We start from the raw sequence: 17,186 nt of genomic DNA, 5'->3' as shown, positions 1-17,186 counted from the left end.
ACTGACTTGGTGTCAGTGACATCCCAATGACACTAATACAGTGATCAGTGCTAATAGAAAGCACTGACACTGTACTAATAGCACTGGGCATGAAGGGGTTAACGGGTGATCAAAGGGTTAACTGTGCTGTTTTACTGTGTGTGATGTGTGTGTTTTACTTGGGGAAATACAAAGCACCTTGACCTTGCTGGCAGGAGAGAGACCTGTGTTGTTCCCTGTCAGTGTTACTTGGCAATTGCCGGGTGCTGGTGGGGAATCTCCAGCCAGCACTCAGTGACTGACATCCCTAGCCACCAGTGGCGGTGCGGGTAGGGCAGTGCACGCATACCCTACCTGGAAATGCAAATCACGTGTGTGTGTGTGTGTGTGTGTGTGTGTGTGTGTGTGTGTGTGTATATATATATATATATAATGTGATTTTGCGCAGCCCTGTAGCAGTAGATCTACTATAGGGTGGTGGGAAAGCAGTTAAACATCTATTATGGTACCTGTAAATACTACTTTGCTTAGTGTAAATTAGATTACGCTGTGCCTCGCAACCTGGCCTTCCTACAATCAGGGCTTGACCAGAACTGGGCCTTAAAGCGGAATTAAACACACTTGTGCAATAACATCACTTCTGCGCATGTGAGTAGCTTCACAGAGCGGTGCTGTAAATGCATATATCTATATTGTACCGCGCTCCAAAATTAACAAATCTAAGTGCTCTAAATAAATAAATAAATAATTGTATATAACTAAAAATTCAATAATAATCTATATCCATAATACTTAAATTCATAATTGCATAATACTTGAATCCATGATAGAAGTGAAAAAATTCCATTAATATTGTAAATCAATACATAAAAAACTTCGTGCCTGAAAAACTATTTAAAAAATAATAAATAAATAAAATAAAATAAACTGGAAGAAAATTTTGTATGAATTAATAATAGTTCAGTTCATACGAATTGAGATGGTAATGTGAATCAATCTGACTGGCGTGGTAAGTCTATGTTCATGGCATGAACCTCTCTCTCCTTCCTCCTCTCCTTTCTCCTCAATTCAGCTTTTCTCAATTAGGACTTTCTCCTCTATCTGCTTGGCTTATTCCTCCATAAACGATGCATACATAGAAAAGGGAAAAAGAAACATAGTGTCTTATCCTTAGTAAAAATGTTTAATGAGCTTCTGATCTCCCACTCACATGGTATCAGCAAAAGTAACGCTTTGTGTAAATAAATCCAGGTCCTCCTGCAAACAGCCCTGCAGGTGTGTGTGTGTTCACTCGCTATACTCGCCGTTTCCTCTGTGGATGCGTGATGACGTCACCGCCCCTCCCCTACGCGTTACGCTACAGGGACTCGTAGCTTCCTCTGGGGGATGTAGTTTTTGCTGTAAATGCACTCTGAGCTGACAGTCAGAGAGAACCATAAATTCTGCTATAAAAAAAACCTGCCTGTCGGTGTGGTTTTTATTTTTTTATTTTTTTATTTATTTTTTTAAATATGAGAGTTTAATTCCACTTTAAGTGCTCTGAAAAGGACAAGTTTCAGCCTTGTCTGTTCTTTTCAAATACTCTCTGGCCTTACTCTCTCTGGTAAAGACCTTTTATTCAAGGTGTATCTCAGATCAGACTTCTCTTACACCATCCTGTTTTTCATTGGGACCTTAATTCTTTCCACTAGGGACGTTCCCTTGTATGATCTCTTCTGCAAAGTAGTTATCACCACTGTTAGATGTGTCTGAGTTATTGGCTTTCTTGCAAAGAACCAATTTTCATTCTTCACAAGGGCAAAGTAGTGTTTGTGCCCAAGACCCTCTTCTTTTTTTTTTTTCCACAAGGTGGTGACAGTCTTTCACTCAAAGAAGAAATAGTCCTTCCCTCTTTGTGCCCTACTCCTAAGCACCCAAATGAAATTGCTTTTCACTGCCTGGACATGGTCAGAGCCATCAGAGTCTATCTTAAAGCTACAGCATCGGTCAGAAAGATGGACTCCCTATTCACCCTACCCTCAAGATCTTACAATAATGCCCTGCTTCAAAATCTAACATCACTAGACAGATATGACAACTCCTGGCAAGAGCTTATGCTCTGAAAGATATGGCTCCTCCTGCAGTGTTATGTGCTCACTCCTCCTGGGGAGTTTCCTGGGCATTCAGACGTCAAACCTCAGTTGTCCAGCTTTGTATGGACTCTTCCTTGTCTTCTGTCCATACCTTTTTCAAAGTTTTACTAGGTGGACATACAGTCTTTTGTACATGCATGATTCAGCAACAGGGTTCTTGCAGTGACACTTGGAAGCTGGGTCTGTTGGCCCTTGCTATTGTTGTGTCTATTCGCACTGTTCTGTTTGCCTAGTCGTTTCCCATACTTCTTATTCATTGCTTGGGGATCTCCCAGGTTCTATGACTCTCAAGCCTGTTCCCTGCTGCTTGCTCTGTGGGCACTCGTGCGTGCTCGCTCCCAAACCGCCTCTGTGTAGCCGTAAGAGACAAAGCGTGCAGTTCAGTCTCACCCCCCCACTTCCTCCTCCCTGGCTGTGACCGAAAGCAGCAGGAGCCACTGTGTCTGAGCCAATGAGGAGGGAGTGACCCAGGAGAGCTCCTGCTCTCGTTCACATTCCTGGATCAGCCTCAGGTAAGTATTAGGGGCAATGAATGGGGAGCTGCTTGCTGAAAAAAACCCTTTAGCACCAATTTAAAGTCTTTTTAAGAATGTTAGAAAAAAGCGACATTGAATACTCACAGAGGGCCTCTGGGGGAAGAGGATGAGACTGAGGAGGGGGAGCACAGAATCTGGATTTGGCCTTGAAACTGGGGGGGAAAAAGTTGTGGAGTTGCTTTTACCTTTCTAATGATGATATTTTATTGTCATTTTATACACTATAACTTTATTGCGTACCTAAATAGATTTGAAATTTAATAAAACATCCTTGCTTTATCTTGAACATGGCAGAAAATCTGATTGTCTGAATGTTAGTGTTGGCTAGATTCACAAGAAGCATCAGTTAAATGTGGACTTTGAAGATCCTAATTGGGACAGTGGGTGTTGATTTGGGCTCACTGCTCAAGCTTTGATATCTAACTTGTATTCTGTGTGTTTTGTGTAGACAATCCGGACATAAATAGTAAGTCTAAAGATCCAAAAACAGAGGAAAAGCTAAAGAATGAAGAAACCCCAAATCATCATGATGAAAACTCCAGTGGGAAAGTAGAAAAGAATAACACCACTGAGCTGGTAACAGTTTTTTTTTTTTTTTTTTTTTTTTTTAAGAGACACTTAAACTTAACCACTTGCCGACCGGCCGTTGATAAACGGCCGGACGGTGGCACTGCAGGGTCGGGTGGCCGTCAATAAACGGCCTCCCCGCACCCTGCTTGTGCGCGCTCCCTGGGAGCGCGCAGCACCGCGATCCGGTGCCCGCTGTGTCCTCCGGACACAGTGAAACACCGATCGTCGGACGGGACCTCTGTACGAGGTCCCGATCATGTGATCACTGATTGGCCAATCAGTGATCACATGAAAGTAGTAAGCAAGATGTCACTTGTGACATCATTGCTTACTATGTGTGAAATCTGTGAATGATCACAGAGGTCACATGGTACAAGGCTATTCACAAAAGCCTTGTACCATGTGACAGGATGTGACCAATCACAGCTCACTCAGTTCTTCTCAATGAGTGCATGAATGCACACAGAGAGAAAGAGAAATGATTGCTTTTACATCCTATATGGGTGTAAAAGCAATCAGTGTAAAAAAAAAAAAAAAAAAATCTTCATCACCCCTCACAAGTACCATGGTGACACTGTACTGCTAGGGTGACAGTATGTAAAAAATAAAAATAAAAATAAAAAATAATAATATAAAAAAATAAAATAAAAATGTAAAAAAAAATGTTTAAAAATTTATAATTTTTGCTTATAAACTAATTTGGATTTTTTTTTTTTACTAAAAAGATAACGGAATAAATTTTGGCTAAGATTTATGATGAAATATTATTTATTTGCAAAATTTTATAAAAAAAACACTTTTTTTCAAAATTTTTGGACATTTCATTTACATAGCAAAAAAAATACAAATCCCAGCGGTGAATAAATACCACCAAAATAAAGCTTTATCTATCTCAAAAAAATGGTAAAAAATTAATTTGGGTACAGTGTTGCATGACCGCGCAATTGTCATTCAAAGTGTGATAGCGCTAAAAGCTGAAAATTGCCCTGGTCAGGAAGGGGGTAAAAGTGTCCGGTCTGGAAGTGGTTAAAGAATTTTCATGGTAAATGTTGCCAAAAGGAGGGAGCATGAAAGGGAATGATAAATCAATGATGCATAGTCACTGTTTCTATACAAATTAGGAAACTGAATATGTCACCACAGGGTGGTACTCTGGACATATAAAATGTAAACTGTGCTATGTTCTGATAACCACTTGCCCTTCAGAGGATTTACTCCCCCCAACCAGGCCATTTTTTGCATTACTTTAACTGATAATTGCGCGGTCACGAACGCTGCACCTAAATTAAATTTACGTCCTTGTCCCATGAATAGAGCTTTCTTTTGGTGTTATTTGATCGCCTGTGTGTTTTATTTTTTGTGCTATTAAAAAAAAAAAGACCTACGATTTTGAGAAAAAAAACAATATTCTTGAATTTTTGCTATTAACCACTTCCTGTCCGGACACTTTTACCCCCTTCCTGTCCAGGGCAATTTTCAGCTTTCAGCGCTATCACACTTTGAATGACAATTGCACGGTCATGCAACACTGTACCATATGAATTTTTTACCATTTTTTTGAGACAGATAAAGCTTTATTTTGGTGGTATTTATTCACCGCTGGGATTTTTATTTTTTTTACTATGCAAATGAAAAAGTCCAAAAATTTTGAAAAAGTGTTTTTTTAATAAAATTTTGAAAATAAATAATATTTCATCATAAATCTTGGCCAAAATTTATTCCGTTATTTTTTTAGTAAAAAAATAACATCCAAATTAGTTTATAACCAAAAATTTATAATTTTTAAACTTTTTTTTTTTTACATTTTTATTTTATTTTTTTATATTATTATTTTTTATTTTTTTTTTTTTTAACATACTGTCACCCTAGCAGTACAGTGTCACCATGGTGACACTGTACTACTTGTGGGGGGTGATGAAAATTTTTTTTTTTTTACACTGATTGCTTTTACACCCATATAGGATGTAAAAGCAATCATTTCTCTTTCTCTCTGTCTGCATTCTTGCAGTCATTGAGAAGTACTGAGTGAGCTGTGATTGGTCACAGCTTGTCACATGGTACAAGGCTGTTGTGAATAGCCTTGTACCATGTGACCTCTGTGATCATTCACAGATTTCACACGTAGTAAGCAATGATGGCACAAGTGACATCTTGCTTACTACTTTGCATGTGATCACTGATTCGCCAATCAGTGATCACATGATCGGGACCTCGTACAGAGGTCCCGTCCGACGATCGGTGTTTCACTGTGTCCAGCACAGCGGGCACACACAGCTAGAAAAGGCGGGTGCCATTTATGAACGGCAACCCGCCCCTGGACTGCCACCGCCCTGCCGTTTATAAACAGCAGGCGGACGGCAAGTGGTTAAACATGTCCAGTAAAAAAACTTAAAAAATCTAATTTCATCTTAAATTTAGGCCAAAATATATTCTGCTACAAGTCTTTGCTACAAAAAATAATCCCAATACGTGTAAATGAATTGGTTTACGTAAAGGTTATAGTGTTTGCAAATGGCTGTAGCGTTTACTGTGATTTTAAACTGTAGCCCACTGAATTGTGCTTCATATAGTGTTTTCTACTAGATGACGAATACCTATATATGAAATATCCATCATAGCATGTAAATTATAGCTAGTTCCACCCACTTTGATTTTCAATCTATTATATATAATAAGAACTAATATTGCAATATGTTCCCGATGCTTACCTCCAGATGGACCCCCACATCCGCGACCTATGGCAACCCACATTTCAAAGCGGGTGCCTTTACACCCAGTAGAAAGGAACCACCACAACCTTGTGTAATGCTGGGAGGCAAGGCCCGTCTCTTCAGCTACTGCCGCCCCCCCCCCCCCCCAACCCCCCTGTGCAGCTCAGTATACAGTGGCAGGACAGGCAGGTAGGAAACTTTAATGTAGAAGAGACACAATGTGGCTCTTCTGCAATAAAACTCCCCCCTGTTCCCTAACTTTTTTTTTAAAAACTTAAAATTCCATTTTTAACTGAACCTGACTTTCTCACGATATTGCATAATGAAATATCCAGGGTTCTGTGACTTCTAGGACTGTGAGGTAAATAGGGGTGCTTGCATTTGCATATAGCTGGTAGTTGTATCAAATTAATATAGCCAACACTCACTCTTGTTCCTGGGAGTGTCCAGGGCCACCTCCAAACCTGTGGGGTTTATTTATTAAAGGTGGAGAGTTCAAAATCCGTCTCACTTCTGCATTGAAACCAATCCGCTTCTAACCTCAGCTTGTTCAATTAAGCTTTGACAATAAAACCTGGAAGCTAAGTGGTATCTATGTAAAAGTGAGGCTGATTTTGCATTTTCCACCTTTAGTAAATAAACCCCTGTGTACTTTAGACTGCCAGGCAAACATCTGTGCTCATTGACCATTGTTTCAGTGATTAAAGCACTTTGCATTGCAAGAGGGAACTAGTAGGTGGAAAAAAAAATTTGAGTTCACCAAATATTTTCTTTCGGAGAATGCTTGCTTTCCCATTCTACCCAAGCAGCCAAAGGTGTTCTAAAAATGACTACAAACATTTATAACTCTTACTATTTTACATCTGTCATTGTAATTTCTGACAAATGTATCACATCAGGCATAGGTAACCTTTTCTTTTTCTCTGTTGCAGTGTCATCAGATTAAAGTTGAAAAAGGGGTTGCTTCCTTCCAGGTATATTTTCATCATCTTCTACTGATATCCAACTTCCTTTCTGCAGGTTGGACAGTGTTTATTCCTTGCAGTTCCCTGTATTCCTGAAGTCCACGCTTGCACCAGACTTTTTATTAGAGAATAATGGCTGTTCGAAAAGCATATACAAAGCTAGGTGCTTGTACATCCTTTTTTTTTTTTTTTTTTTTTTTTTTTTTATAAAAGCCTAGAAGGTTTGTACTCACAGCATGCAGTCCTTGACCTGCGCTTCATAACAGTGGACCTCCATTCCTCCAACAGCTTATAGAGCAATACAGGCACTCCAATGGGCAAAAAAAACACACTATGCATTTTGGGATGCGGAGGGGCTTTCAAAAACCCTGGCTTGTAATTTAGGGGCTTCCTGTATGTACAGAAGTGGTGTTGATTTGAATTAGGCCTCATTCACAATGCTAATCAAGGCCATACACCACCAGGAATTAGCGTAAGGCTCCATTCACACTTTGTGTGACTTGTCATGCAACTTTGGACAAGTCACAGTCCTTTGTTATCAATGGCACCTGTTTGGATCTATGCGACTTTGAAAAGGTTCCTGCACTACTTTGATGCGACTTGAGTGCTAGAGAGTGTAAAGTCACATCAAAGTTGTACTGGAAATCATGCAACTTTGGAGTCTCACAAGTGTGAACAGAGCAAAAGTCTCTAAGGAGAATATGTGTGTGTGTTCCTTCAGCTGTGGCCAGGTATCTTGTGCAAATCAATGATAGGTTGACAGTTGTTGGCATGTAAACAAACACCAGAGGTGTTAAAATTAGGAACAGATGAGTGACCCAGGATGTAAACCATTTGCTCAGGGCCACCCATCTTTTGAGGTCTTTTATTGCTTTCCGATTTTCTTCTAATGCAGGCCATAGATGGGTCGAAAACCGGCCGTTTTTTTTAACAAAAAACGAAAAATCGTCTGTTCAATGGGCCGACATTACCACCAACGGTAAAAAAAATCTGTCTCTTGTGTCAGCAGGAGAGGGTGTGATGTAAATCTCTCCACAAGGGAAACAGACAACAATTAAAGCACCTGTATTACTAATTGGGGGAATAGTTTTTGTTGTTTCCTCTGTTCCAGATGGCAAAATGTCCCTTTTTCCTCTCCAAACTGTCAAAAACTAAAAAGTTATTTTGATATTTTTAGTAGAGTATGGAAGAGTCTGAACCCCTGTATGGTTTCCTAGTGGGTGATATTTACCCTTGCTTCTTATGCTGGTAACAGGAAAAAGGGGCAGGGGCGGATTGTGCAAGAGAGAAGCTTTTGCCCCCTGAGCTAGTTCTTCTAGGAGAATATTGGGTTGGTGGTCCTGAGTGGAGATGCAGCCAGGGGCGTATCTACTGCGAGGCAAACAAGGCGTTTGCCCTGGGCGGCATTTTTCATGGGGCGGCGCCAGACCCCCAGAACAAGGGATACACAGGTGTGAGCGGTCTTCAGGGCAGCTCAGTTGTTCCTGAGTGAATTTTCTTGCAGCAGTCTGATTCTGTAAGTTACTCTTCTGGGGTGAGGTAGGTGTGTAACTTTTTCTCAGGGAGGCGAGTCAGAAAGGATGTAAAAGTACAGTTGTCTGTTAAAGTGATATTAAAGGCAATTTAAACAAACGAAAAAAAATTATATGTTATATTTAGGAAAACGTGTTGAGGAGCAAAAGAGGCCACCTAGGAAAAGGCACAAAGGAGAACCAACCGCGGTATAACCAAACAACTTTATTGAGATCATAATTAAATAAAAGTAGGCCAAGTGGCCAACAATCCTCCAATCACCATTAAAATAAGGTTAGACAACGAGCCGTGGGTCCTGCCCTAACTGACATCGAAGTTTTCAGCCACCCGATGCCTGGATACCTAATGGCGGAATCCCCCGTTTATTATCAGTACACAGATCCCTCTATAGAGCAAACTGCAGTCAGCACGACTCTCTGACTGTTGGTTGATTATTGAGCTAAGCCCGCCTTCTGCTTACTAGCATATACTGACTGCCGGTCTTGAAATTGCTGGCCTGTCATGCTACGCTCTCTATGAGACCTAGTGAATGCATTGCAGTGTAAATGAGTGGATGTGCAGAGCCCGGGGTTGTATTTTAAGGTTATCTAACCTTATTTTAATGGTGATTGGAGGATTGCTGGCCACTTGGCCTAATTTTCTTTAATTTTGATCTCAATAAAGTTGTTTGGTTTGGTTACACCGCGGTTAGTTCTCCTTTTAAGCCTTTTCCTAGGTGGCCTCTCTTGGTCCCCAACACGTTTTTCCATGATATGACCCCGGCTTTGGGGGACCCCACTGCTTAAATGTATGGTGAGTTGGTGACCTATCCCAGTACCTTGAGATCTCCCCTCTATGGGTGATCTATACCTCTGCTTTGTAAGCCTTTTAAACTTATAATTGCATGTTATATTTACCTGCTGTGTGCAGTGGTTGTGCACAGAGCAGCCCCAATCCTCCTCTTCTTGGGTCACCCGCTGGTGCTGCTGGCCCTTCCCTCCTGCCGAGTGCCCCCAGAGCAAACCGCTTGTTATGGGGGCACTCGAGCAGGCTCGCTCCCAAGACGCTGCTCTGCGTGTCCATTCACACACAGAGCCATGGCTTTGCCTCACTCTTTCTATTTTCTTATTGGCTCACTGGCTGTGATTGACAGCAGCTGGAGCCAATAACTGTCTTAGCCAGCAAGGAGGGAGAATCCCCAAAGAGCTGAGGCTCTCATGCAGATTGCTGGACTGTGATGGGGCTCAGGTAAGTATTAATGGGGGCTGCTGTACACAGGTTTTTTTCTACCTTAATTCATACAATGCATGAAAAACCTTGAGCCTTTACAACCGCTTTAAGGAGTACGTTGGTTTCACCTATTTGTCCCAGTCTGGTTGAACTGTGTTGAAACAGCAGCAAACTGAGGATCTCCCAGTAATGTGCTCTGGAGACTGATTGGCTAGCAATGCTAATTTTTGCCTTCGAAAGCAGGATTTTGCCTTAAAGACAAACTCGGGTATATATACTACCTGTACTTGTGTCTGCTCATAGTTAATGCATAGTGAGTACATAAACATTTGTTTAATATGACTATGCTGGACCTGAACCTTCTTTTTTTTTTTTTTTTTTTTCTTTTTTCAATTTACATTCTAGTTTGCATTTAATGTGACTGCAAACTCTTTGGAGGGCCTATACAGCTTGTACTTCCACAATTGTCCTAAAGAAAGCAGGAAGCAGTATTCCTTCAGCCTTGAGGTAAGTGTGCATTTTCTAAGAATAACAAGGAAATACATACATTTACGAAGTATTAAAGTGGTATTAAACCCAAATCCAAAAATGTAATATATTACACCTTGTCAATTATTAGATGTTGCGGCTGCATTTGTTTTCTTGTTTTTAGGATTTTCCCCTCTGTTTTTCACCTGGTGATCTGGCTAGAAACGCACCTCCTGTATTAAAGTCCCCCCCACTCTGGATGAAGGAGTAACAGAGACACCTTTGGATAGCAGCAACGTCAGGCTGAGGGAAGGGTAATGTTTTAGATGTACTAGCAGATTTAGATAAACTAGCAAATTGAAGCCAAACTTCAGCTCATACGTTAAAAGCAGTTACAGTAGCAGGTTTGTTTTTCTTTTGCGATAAAGGTTTTACATAAATTAATAAAAACTGACCATGCTAAGCACTCTTGTCAGTGCTAAATGGTTTGTCTAAACCAGTGTTTCTCAACCTTTTTTCAGTCAAGGCACCCTTTAAAATGATGTCCCGAGGCAGCCCATTCTAAAATGTAGGACACCTAACATTAGAGGTGATTTATTCTTCCAAAGTAAATATACTTTAGCACACTGGTACTGACTAGTATTCCAGTTTTTCTCCATCACTGAGCTAATGTGAACTCCGCATTGATGGATCGGGGCAGGGGAAGGGCAAACAAGGATGCTGTGCATCCAGCTGACATGCTCCTTATCAGTTGATGATGTCATTGGTTGTCAGGATGCCAGCGACTAGAAGGTGGTAATGGTGCACAATGAAAACCTGTAACTTTGTGTAACTAAAAGGCAGGCTTGTTCCACCTGCTGGCTTGTATACAAGTTTTGGGCAATTTTTAGACATTTTGCTAAGGCACCCCTGAAGAAACCTCAAGGCACCCCAGGGTACCTGGGCACCCTGGTTGAGAAAGGCTGGTCTAAACCTTGTAACTGATCTGTACGATAGCCTGTTCTATTGAGAAACAACATTGACAGGCCAAAAAAAAGAAGAAAATTAATGCAGCCATCACATCTAAGAATTAGTAAGCTGAATTTTATTACATTTGGGTTTCATACCGCTTTAAAGGTTAAGGTAGTGTTCGTTTTTGTCCATAATTTAGCTTTAAACCTGTTTATGGACATTTGCACATGTAAAAATAAGGTACTGGTGTGACCAATCTGTGGTTGCAGCAGCAGCAATTGTTAAAAATGTTTACATTTATTCAGTCAGCAGACTCCTGTGGCTCTGGTGACTTGTAGGTCAGTTGTAGTACAAATCTCATAGGAGGTCACTTGCTTGGCATCTCCATTTGGAAAAGGCCTTGCATTGATGGGACACCTTGTGCATAGATTGTGGAATACTCTGGATACGTTTAATGCAGTATTATGTGCATGGGATTCCTACTTGACCTTGAGTACAAGCTAACCTTTCAGCATATCCTCATATTGGTTATGTGTGTTGGATGATTCCTCCTTCCTTTCATTTTCTTTCACTGATATCTTCAATATCCTAACCTTTTTTTTTTCCCCTCCCTTCTTTTTCTTGGATGACTCCACTAACCTTCTATATTCTGTTTATTATGATTATTACATAGGCTAACAAAGAACTGATTATCCAGAAAAAAATGTATTTGCTACCCATTCCTATTTTCACTGTTTATAAATTTGGAGTATTCACTATAGGCTATGCTATAAATATTTAAATGAGAAATTGATGTTAACCAGTTCCGTGCCACTCTGTAGCAGAAATACTGCTACAGGACAGCACAGGTGCGCAAAATCACATGTGTATATATACGTGATTTTGCAGTTACAGGTAGGGGGTGCTCCCCCCTACCCGTGCCGTCATTTGCGGCTTTGGCTGTCAATCACTGGGTCCCGGCGGGTGATTACTCCCCGGCACCTGGTGATCGCCGAGTATTTCAGACGGGGGAGAGACCTGTATGTAAACAATACAGATCTCTCTCCTGTCAGCTCCTGCACACTGCTTTGTATGGCTCTGCATAGCAGAGCCATACAAAGCAGTGTGCTTACAGTGAAGAGCACACACAGCCCCCATAGTGAAACAGCACACAGATAACCCTTTGATTGCCCCAGATGTTAACCCCTTCCTGCCAGTGTCATTCGAACAGTGACAGTTTTTTTTATTAGCACTGATCACTGTATTGGTGTCACTGGGGATGTCAGTTCCCCCCAGTGTCAGAATGCCCACCGCAGTCCTGCTATAAGTAGATGATCGCCGCCATTATTCGTAAAAAAAAAATTCCAGTATATAAAACACCATTTGTAAACGCTATAACTTGCACGTAAACCAATTAATTTACACGTATTGGGATTTTTTTTTTTTTTTTTAGCAAAGACATGTAGCAGAATATATTTTGACCTACATTTATGAATAAATTTTGATTTTCAAATTTTTTTTACATATATTGCTTTGTTTCTGCCTATCTCTTAAATTAACATTTATACAAAAAGAACAAGCCTTGCACTCTTAACAGAGTGCAATTTGTTATGTGATTGAAGGAGGTGGGAATGAAAACCACCATCTTCCACCTCCAATCACAGAACTCCTTACTTTCTGTTTAAAATACTGGAGTGGATGAGTTGTCAAGAACTATAGACCAGAGACTGCAGCCTAAATACGTAAGTGACAGCAAAAGTATGAACAAACATTGCAGCAAACAGATTGGACACACTTCATTAAGAGATGATTCATACATATGCAGTGCGGATTGAAGCTCAGGTTTCACAGCTATTTGATACAGTGGCTGTTCACAGGTTCACGTCAGGTTTGCATCAGGTTCAGGACAGGATTAGCTCAGGATCTTATCCTGTTCACACATAAGCGGATTAGGAACGGTTTCAATAGAAGTCAATAGCCTGTAATCTGCAACTGAACCTGAAGCCACCGCTCATAAATCGGACATGACGCTTTTTAAAACCGCACTGAATCCACACTGCCAGTGCAACGGACAAATGTGAACAGGCACCATTGGAAGCAATGTTATTTCATATCTCATGTGGATTGAATTTGGTTCAAACCGCATCCAATCTGCATGTATGTGAACGGGCACTAAAGGCAATTTATTTTTTACTGTGCAAAAGTAGTTATTTAATTGTACAGGACATGACTGACTATTGTATCATAGAGCATGGGTTAAATGCTGCTACTTTTGGGTGATCGAACACTGGCAAAGCTTTTGTACACGCTCCCTTGAGGGTAGCCCTATAATCCTACCCCAACACCAGGAGACCTGAGTTTGCTAGTAACCTGTAGCTGATGGACCTCTTCTTCCATTACAGAGGAGGTTCTGTGCTTAACTAGGTATTATGCATTCTTAATTCTTCAGTTGATTTTTCAATCAACTTCTCCACTGCCTTCTACTATAACAATGGAGGCAGTACTTTCAGATTAATGTAACCTCTGTAAAACATCGGGAGCCTTATCCAAACCTCATGCTGTGGGTCCTACTTGGTCCCTTATTTCGGCACTTAGTGCAATGCGTGTAATTAGCCACAGGGTGCTATACTGGTGCAGGTCCATGGTGGATTCCTATGGTTTCCAGACCTTTATGACCTCTCCAGGAAAAGCCTGGACTTATACAAGGACAAGTGTCATAGAAAATTAAGGCAGATTTGTCCTGCTATTACTGTAGCCCCATAGCAAGTATAAGACTCCAGATCTACTTGAAATATCTTCTTATCTTCCCCTCTTTACTACACACACTCTATCTCTGGGACTTTATGAAATATTCAGCAGGCCTGTTTTCACCCTATTTACCCCTCTTGCAGCTTTTATGCTGTCCTCTGTTCCTTCCCAGTGTGGATAACCCGGGTCAGTTTAGTTGGTGCACAGAATGCTGTTTCTCGGATGTTCGTTCCCTGCTCACCCCAGCTGTGATCATGATGTTCAGTGCGCTCCGATCGTCACATTAGATACCATTGTGAGGACATTATCGCTACCTTTAGATCTGTAATTTTATTCAGAAGCTCCTTGGGTATCATTTGACACCTTACCTCCTTACGGCTTTCGAAAGCATATGTAGGTCACGTCCACACACCAGGGGTATAATCTCCCTGATATATTCTTCGATTATCTTCTCTGGGGAACCCCCAATGCACTCCTTTCACCAACACTGGGAAAGCAAACTAGTGGTGGGGCCAGCATTGGAGGATTGGCAGATTATGCTCCAAGCTGCTTCTAAGTGTTCCAGATATGTAACCACTTTGGAAAATGCTTATAAGCTGGTATTACACAACAGCTGGTATTACACACCAGTTCAACTGGCCCATATAGTTCCCCAGTATCCATGTTTCCGTGGGTGTTCCCAGCCAGGGACGATGGCCCACATGGATGGATCCGAGTTTATGGGCTATTATGAATGTTACTTCATTGTGACATAAAGAGGAATCCTTGTGAAGCCCTTCTTTTTTAAACCTGTGGATTCATTATTCCAGGTGGAATCCAAATTGGCAACGCAGCTTTTTATTGCAACTAAGCTCCCTATAGCAAAAGTTTTTATGCAGTGGAACATCACATGAACAATGTTATAGTCAACGAGAAATGGACATCATTACTGTCTGATTCCCTTGACCTGTTCCTGTGATATCTCTCTTTCTTTTACTCTACTCTAATTTTTCTCACTTTTTATTTCAGCATCTCTAGTTCCCCTCCTCTTTCATCAGGGGACCGGGGTCTTCTTTGGCTCTCTCTCTTTTATATATTTCAGTTGACGGACTCCGGTCCATTGGCCACGAACATGCTGTACCTCAGTGCATCTCCTTACAGTTTTGGGTCTAGGCCTCTTCTAGCCCCCTTTTTGTTTCTACTGACAATTATGTTCTCATCTTTAAGAATATTTGAACATTACTTTCATACTGTGGATCAGTTTAAATATTGCAATAATCTACTCATTGTGATTCCCCCTTATTCCACTGTATTTTGGTGCTGTACTTTGAGGTGTGTTGTACACTTTGGAACATTGGCTTTGTCAGTTGGCTCTGTATGACTGTGCTATTTGTTAATAAAAACCTTTGTGAAAGAGAAATATACTTAATGCGAAGGTCCAGTGGGAATTGAAAAAAATAAATAAAAGTCAGCAGCTACAAAAACTGTAGCTGCTGACTTTTAAATAACTGTCACTCACCTGTCCCTCGAACCTGCAGTGTCCCCGCACCGGCCAGGTTGACCGACCGTCCTGTCTCCTTGGCGCTGGCATCTTCAGTGTGGACACCCTGCTGTAACACATTGTGGCTTCACAGCCAGGTGCCAACTGTGCATGCGAGAGTAGCGGTGCACTTTATGAATGGTCTTGTAGTCTTCTGGGACCTGTCACATGTCCCAGAAGGTTACGGAGAGGGAGGGGAGGAGGACAACTTCCACTTCTGTTTGCCTAGGCTAAGGGTCCTCAAACTATGGCCTGCCAAAGCCATTTATCCGGCCAGCCAGGAAAAAATAAAAAAAAAATCCAAACGGATCTGCAAATAGCTAGGCTGCTCACTGGGTCCTCGGCCATGAGGACCCAGCCAGCGGCAGCCTGAAAGTCCCTGATTTTACCTTCTGCAGCCAGAGGAGCAACAGGAGAGGAATAGAGCACACCAGGCACCACGTACAGTGCATTTGGTGTCCAGTGCATTACAGACTAAGTGCATTGCGGTGTCCAGTGCGTTCCAGTGTCCAGTGCAAATGTACAATCCAAACGCACACATTCCTGTGTTAAAAATGGCTGTGTGTATAAGTGGGTGCTGCAGCAACTGTCTGCTGGAACCGAACAGAATCAGCAAGGGAGAATGTCACCAGCACACTGAGGATCACCAATATGGGTCCAAACGTTTTAATGAACGATCACATAGTTACAGCAAAGCAACGTTTCGGAGTCTTGCAGGACCCCTTCATCAGGCATGTGACCACATCGTTCCTGTCAAATTTGGATAGCCCCCCCCCCCCAAGGTACAAATCCTTAACGGGGAGTGGGGGACAAGGCCTTAAAGCGGAACTTACCCTTTTGGGTGGAGCTCCGCTTTAATCATACATTACAGGGCACAGGCTTGATATTCATAGACCCTTGGTTACAGGATGGTACCTTCAGGTGATTGAACACTGGCAAAGCTTTTGAACACATGCTCTCTGGGCATTCTCCTATGACCCTTGCCCACTCCTTGAGTCCTCAGTTTTTGCTAGTGTCCTACTCCCTTATGAAGTAATCACTCTTAGCGTATCTAGTTTATTTTTTTTTTCTTTAGATTCTTCAATGAAATTGTCACGATCTTATAATACAACAGTAGTAACCAAGCATCCAAAACAGTGCAACCTTGATGAAACCTTGAGAACCATACCCAGACCCCACGACATGAGGATGGTCTGTAATGTTGCTTGGGGCACTGGTTCCTGCATGGGAGCTCACCTCGGAACTTGGTGCAACATGATTAGTTAGTCACAGGGTGCTATACAGGTCCAGCACTATGGTCCAACCCTATGGAATTTTATACCCTGAAGATCCCTTTGTGGGTATGCTCACCATGACAGGTGAAGCCTGGACCCTGTATAGGGACCAGAGACATAGACAAGACAGGGTCACTATTTTTCTCTGGCCATTACTGTAATAGCACAGCAAGTGTGAAACCTAATTTATCCATTACTTCACACTATTTTTGTTTTCTGTATAGTATGGTGTTTTAATGTTACACCAATCCAGAATTATCTTTGAAACATATTCACTTATACATTGTTAAACTTTTTGTATTTCAATGGTTTTTATTAATTTTAAACAGTATAAAACAGAGGCAACAAAACACGTCCACGCAGGGGCTATCAATTGCACCGATAGAAAATGTATAATAGAGCAGACAACGCTCTAATTCCAATAAGGCAAAACGTATGCCCACGTAGGGGCTATCAATGGCACATAGGTTACAATAACATCAGTGAAACTCAGATTATCGCAACTAAAGACAGCTGTCCACTGTCACATCAAAACAAACAGAAAAGGAAAGAAGAAAAGCAGAGAAGAAAGAAAGAGAAAAAACAAAAACACACACCAGAGAGCAAGGGTCC

The 17,186-nt window shown here is 41.4% G+C and overlaps 1 protein-coding gene across 2 annotated transcripts in view; it reads left to right on the top strand.

Moving 5' to 3' along the window:
* The window catches only part of GPR107 (G protein-coupled receptor 107), a 147,467-nt gene that overhangs the window by 33,295 nt on the left and 96,986 nt on the right, over nt 1-17,186 (top strand). For both annotated transcript variants that reach the window (XM_089669048.1, XM_089669047.1), the window contains exons 6-8: nt 3,096-3,223; nt 6,861-6,902; nt 10,041-10,142. In XM_089669048.1, coding sequence (XP_089525174.1) covers nt 3,096-3,223; nt 6,861-6,902; nt 10,041-10,142 — 272 coding nt within the window. The remainder of the gene's footprint in view (nt 1-3,095; nt 3,224-6,860; nt 6,903-10,040; nt 10,143-17,186) is intronic.

The sequence above is a fragment of the Staurois parvus genome, unplaced genomic scaffold, assembly GCF_062004578.1.
Source record: "Staurois parvus isolate SC_StPar_1 unplaced genomic scaffold, SC_StPar_1.0 ptg000068l, whole genome shotgun sequence".
NCBI lineage: Eukaryota > Metazoa > Chordata > Amphibia > Anura > Ranidae > Staurois > Staurois parvus.
The sequence above is the reverse complement of the archived record's forward strand: the minus strand, read 5'-3'. Positions and strand labels throughout refer to the sequence as shown.